This window comes from Schistocerca piceifrons, chromosome 4 (genome assembly GCF_021461385.2).
Source record: "Schistocerca piceifrons isolate TAMUIC-IGC-003096 chromosome 4, iqSchPice1.1, whole genome shotgun sequence".
Lineage (NCBI taxonomy): Eukaryota > Metazoa > Arthropoda > Insecta > Orthoptera > Acrididae > Schistocerca > Schistocerca piceifrons.
The window spans coordinates 796,987,306-796,993,125 of NC_060141.1; the positions used below are offsets into that span (position 1 = coordinate 796,987,306).

Sequence of the window (5,820 nt, forward strand, 5' to 3'; positions counted from 1 at the left end):
TCAATGTCCAGGAAAATGGCAGCTGTGCTATTGCCCTGGCTCTTCTCTGTGCAGATGTGCTCCACCAGACGAATGGCTTGTTGTGTTGTGCTATGCCCAGCACGAAATCCAAATTGCTCGGCGATAAGGATGTCGTTGGCAGATAGGAATTGTAGTAGGGAGTTTTGGATGAGGATTTCAAGTAATTTAGATAGATGGTTGAGCAGGGAGATTGGTCGATAGTTTTGAGGGAATAGGTGATCTTTATTTGGTTTTGGGATTGAAATTACTTTAGCAACCTTCCAGGTTGAAGGGAAATACTGTGTTGTAAGACAATTATTTAGGATGGCAGTGAGATGGGAGATTGCAGGTTGGGGGAGGGCCTTAAGGAAGGGTGGTTTGATGTTGTCAGGACCAGGGGCTTTTGCAGTGCCGATTCGCCTGATGATAGCTGCAACTACACGCTCGCTGGTCAGTTCAAAGGTCGTGTCGGACCTGGCGCGAAGTCTGCGATGGAGGTGTCGTTCCACCCGCTGTTCCAGGGCATCTGCTTCGTCCTCGTCGTCCTCTATGACATTCTCCTGGAATTGGAGCTCGAGGGTGTTTGACATGGCAGTCGCTTTGTCCTCTGGTGTGTATACCAACCCGTTCTGCCCGTGTAGTGGTCTGTTGGCTTTGTGGGGTTGCCACCTAGCTTTTATTATCCCCCAGAACTTTTCCGGATTTCTCTCAGCTGCCTGAAGACTTTGTTCCCACCTGGAACATCTCAGGAGTTTCAGTCTGGTCTGTATTCCATGGCCCATTTGGGTCATGCGTCTCCTATCCTGAGGGTCTCGGTAGGTCTGCCATCTTTTGCGCATGCGGTTTTTGTCCGATATTAGCTGGGCTAGATCTGGGGGCAGGTTGGATCGCCCATTGTTGTGTGTGATTTTGGTGGTGGCAGCCTTTCCACACGCCTTGATAATGTTGGTAAACTCCTCTATGGCTAGGTCTATTTCCGCGTGGGTTGGCATGTCTGGTGCATGGTCTGGGATGTGTGAGGCAACCAGTTGCTTGTATCTCTCCCAGTCAGTGTACAGTGTTGTGTGTACTCTGTTGTTGGGTATGTCCTGATCTCCCTCAAATCTGAGTACCACAGGGCTGTGATCTGAGTTAAGACTGTTGACAACTTCTGTAGTGGTTGCTAGATTGATATTTTTTAGTAGAAATATGTCAAGTATGTCTGGTCGACACCTTGAATCATACGGGAAGTGAGTAGGCTCGTCTGGAGAGACAACCTGCACTGCTGGGTGGTTATCAAGATACCTTAATAACCGATTTCCACTGGTGTTCGTGGTGCGGCAACCCCATGCCCTGTGCTTGGCGTTCAGGTCCCCTCCTACTATTGTATTGTGACTGCCATTCAGGAGACCGTCCAGGTCGTGGGGAAATAGTGTTGTGCTCGGTGGATGGTATACTGCCACCAGGTGTGTGGGGCGGTTGTTGAGAACAACTTCTACCGCTGTTGCCTCTGTGTTAATGAGTCTTGGTACAGGTACCTGGCGATGGCATATGCGCCGTTTTATTAGGATACCTGTACCGCCACCTTGCCTGTTAGGACGGTCCGTCCTAATTAGTTGATAGTTGCGGACCTGAAAGGTATCGTCTGGGGTGAGATTTGTCTCACTGAGGAGAGCCACATCGATTCCATGATCGTCCAAGAACATCTCGAGCTCAAACCTGTCGTGATAGATGCCATCTGCATTCCAGATGGCGATGGTGATATGTTGCTTCTCATCTTCATTTGCCATTGGAGAGCAGTGGTAGGATGTTGGTGGCGAGTATTGTGATTGTTGAAATTAGGTCTGGGGCTGCTGCTATTTTGGTGCATAGCTGGGTTATGCCTTCAAGGACGGCTGGTGAAATGAGGGACTTTATGAGCGCCCAAATCTTTGAGAGGAACTGGAGTGGCTGTTCTTGTCCGATCTGAACAGAACTTTCCTGTGCAGTGGTCTGGCCACTGACGATGTTAGTAGTGTTGTTGGAATCTGCTGGTGCAGCTGTGGCTTGGGCGGATTCGGTGGGTATGGCTTGGGCTGGTATGGCCCTTGGTGGTTGTACATTTGTGGCCTTTGATGCTGAGGGCAGTGGTGTTGTCTCTGCCTTCTCTGTTTCAGGTTGGGTTGGGATGGGGAGGGGTGTGGTTTGTGGGGGAGAGACGACCTGTGGGGGTGGAGTTCTTTTTACAGGCAGAGTTGCCTTGAGGGGGGATCTTTGCGGCTTTGGTTTAGGAGTATTTGAGGGGGGAGGAGTGCGCCCAGTTTTCACAACCTCGGCTAAGGTTCTAATGCCGGTAGGGCTATCTTCTTGGTGTGACTGATGTTGTGGAGTGGATGGTTCTGTACTCCTCTGGGTTTGAGTAGGGTTGGGAGGACTTGTTGTTTCTGCTCTAGTAGGAGTCGGGGATGGTGGGGGGTTTACTTCTTCCATGGATAGTGCTGGAGGGGGGTTGGAGTTTTTCTGTGGCGCCCTAGGAAGTGGTTCCTGCCTTCTATGAGCTGATGCTCGCTGGCGCTCCCACGCCTGGACGATCTTCAGTCTTTCTGGGCAGCCCCTGAAGGAGGCTGGATGGTTGCCCCTACAGTTGGCACATATGGCCGGTTCTTCTCTTTTCTTTGTGCAGGCGCCAGAAAGATGCGGTCCTGCGCATTTAACGCACCTGGGGGCGAGTTCGCATTGGTTTGCCCCATGTCGAAATCTCTGGCATAGATAGCACTGTGTGGGCCCACTTGGTTTTTGGTATAATTCTATGGTAACCTTCATATGAAGTAGTCTCTCTACTTTGAATGTTTTTCTAGCCTCCGTCCGTGTTCAATAGATTGACCTGGAAATTGGCCGTTTTTCTTCTTGGCGCTGATACTATGTTTCCAGAGTCATCGATTTCTGTCTGCGGCTTAGACATTTGGAATACGTCTTGCACCGGAAAGCCCTTCTCGGCGAGTGCATTCTTGACGTCCTCTGGGGTCCAGTAGGGCGTCAGTCTTTTAACGACGACCTTCAGTGTACTCTTCGGGTCGTCGTTGTACGTGAAGAATTCTAGATTACGCTTTCTGAATTCTTGCTTGAGGTATTGGAAATCCTCTGGGTTAGTAGCCTGATAGACGATGCTATCACCCTTGTACGTGGTACTGAGGGCACCCATTAGCTTTCCTTGGATTTGCCCTATCAGGGTCGTGTACCCTTTTGTCTCGAACACAGTGATAGGGGGAACCCTTCGACCTCTGTTAGGTCTTTGATTTCTATTTTGTGTGGGCCCCCCTTGCGCCTGGGGAGCTACTGTACTTATTTTCTCCTGTCCCCTGTTGCCGCCCTCTGACGTCATCTGGGTGGCCTTTGACGTTGGTGTTGCGCTTTCTGCGTTCGCACTGATATCTGTTGGTTTTTGGGGGCGGTCAGATTTCGTGATATCGATTTCTGTGCCCTGGCATTGCTGTGGCAGTACAGGATTTATCTGTTCTGCTGTTTCGACGTGTTTTCGGTTTTCTTTTGCTGAGGCAGGTGGCGTGTGCAGTTGAATTTCTTCCGCAATAGCGGGTTGCAGAGGCTGCCCAGATTTTTCCTGTTTTTGAAGCAGCCTCCCGCTTCGCCGCAGACGTCCCTCGCCCAGTGACGAGATAGAGCTGCTGTCACTGTCGGTGGCAATGACAAGATTGTCAGAGTCCGAGCTAGTGACTGAAGATGGTGATGGGGGTGGGTGGTCCATAGATGAAGAAAGAGATGATGATGAAGTCGCGATAGATGTCGGGTCCACACTGTGTGAGTCGCCGCTTGGATGTCGATCCTGTGGGTGCCCCATAGTGGGGCAACCGTGAAATGAAACGGTTTACAGAATTTGTCCTATATTTCGACAATTTCCGTGCCAGTGACCTTTCCCTACACCTGGCAGGCGCGGGATACCGCCAAGGGCCTCACAGTCAGTCTGTTTGACTATGTGGCTCGGCGGGTCCCTGGACTGCTGCTTCCCTAACACCTATGGCACAGAAATTCTCGAACAATGTCGCTGATTTATAGTCGCCTACTTGCGGCGCGATGTGCGGTCGAGGCTGGCAGCAGCGGCTTTTATATTTCTTCTCGCGGAGGTCGCTCCTGCCGTTGCACAGTCCTTGTCAGTGGGCTATTGGCTGATTGGTTCAAATGGCTCTGAGCACTATGGGACTTAAGTGCTGAGGTCATCAGTCCCCTAGAACTTAGAACAACTTAAACCTAACTAACCTAAGGACAGCACACACATCCAGGCCCGAGGGAGGATCCGAACCTGCGACCGTAGCGGTCGCACGGTTCCAGACTGTCGCGCCTAGAACCACTCGGCCTCTTCGGCCGGCGCTATTGGCTGACTTCACCTCACCGCCTTCTCTGGTCTAGCGTTATTCCTCTTGCTTCCGGGACTTATGGTTACCCCAGAACAGAAACTGCTTTAACAAACCTCTCTGTTGCACAGTAAATGACAGTGAATTATAAAATAGAATCAGTTTCAAAATTTGAGGCAGCAGGAGGCAGCAGGAACATTTACTATGACAAGCAATGGGATACCGCCCCCCCCTCACTAAAATGGAGTGCAATTACATAAAACAGTGTTATGTGACAGTCAACATGATGACAAACCATTGCAGTTCTTATCGGCGTCACTAAAATGCCGTGCCTAGCGAATGGACCAAGATAAAACCCCAAGAGAACAAGAGTAGTCCTTCTATGTTCATTGGTAGAGAGAAAAAGTTGTGATGGAGAATTGTTTGGCTTCCAGATTGAAGTTTTCACTCGGTAGAGGAGGCACAGTAGTAGTCTGAAAAGTTAGTTTAATTTCGTCGGTCTACCACTTTCAGTAAAATACAAATTGTGATGAACGCATTATGAGAAGTCGAAGGGCTGCTTCAATTACTTTGAATGTCTCATAAATGGTGTGATGCTATACAGCACGGAATAAAAACAAGTGGTAATAATGCCCTTCAAATAAACTTTCATCTTTGTCAAAGGACAATGTAGGTCCTGGCTAGTCAAGTACAGTGTAGCTCCTGCTGTTGAAATTCATGAGAGATATAACTGAAACACTTACTATCACAAACGTTATGTCTGAAAAATAAACATGTCCCGCTATTATTGAGTACGTCGTGTGAACTTTCATGCACCTTTCATGTATGTAACTTTAATTATATGTACAACGTGAATATTTTTCCTAATAAAGGGGCCCTTGTCTTACTTACCTAAGACTTGGTTAATTATATTAGATGGAAAACGTGGATCAACACATATTATTTTGAAACTTGAGCTTCTCTTTGTGTATCGAGTGCTGACACAAATTATGGGAATGCAGGTGGGTGAAGTCCTAATGGCACAGCTGATTTAATGAGGCTTCAGTGTGAAGATACATGTAGGCTCTGTATTGGTTGCACTTTAGCGAAAGAGGGAAGATGCGAACAAGCTACCATCACCACAAGTAGAGTATCTTCCTGTATAATTCACTATGTAATATGACTTTAGCCGGCCGGAGTGGCCGTGCGGTTCTAGGCGCTACAGTCTGGAGCCGAGTGACCGCTACGGTCGCAGGTTCGAATCCTGCCTCGGGAATGGATGTGTGTAATGTCCTTAGGTTAGTTAGGTTTAATTAGTTCTAAGTTCTAGGGGACTAATGACCTCAAACGTTAAGTCGCATAGTGCTCAGAGTCATTTGAACCAGCCAATATGACTTTTTACGTTATTAGGTATCCCATCATACAGAGCTGGATAGTGACCACCACCTTCTGTCTATGTTTTGAAAATCATGGACTTCTGCCTGTCGAAAACTGACGGTTGTCGAGGATTTTACGT

At 48.6% G+C, this 5,820-nt stretch overlaps 1 protein-coding gene across 1 annotated transcript; it reads right to left on the bottom strand.

Annotated features, from left to right (window-relative positions):
* Window positions 1-1,758: 1,758 nt before the first annotated feature.
* On the bottom strand, window positions 1,759-2,781 carry LOC124796178 (putative uncharacterized protein DDB_G0290521). Its single transcript, XM_047260269.1, has one exon. It carries the CDS (start codon window positions 2,779-2,781, stop codon window positions 1,759-1,761), a length of 1,023 nt encoding a protein of 340 aa, XP_047116225.1.
* Window positions 2,782-5,820: the final 3,039 nt, after the last annotated feature.

Coding starts and splice junctions, on each gene's coding strand:
- LOC124796178 (XM_047260269.1), bottom strand. CDS start 2,781: ATGAAGGTTACCATAGAATTATACCAAAAACCAAGTGGGCCCACACAG.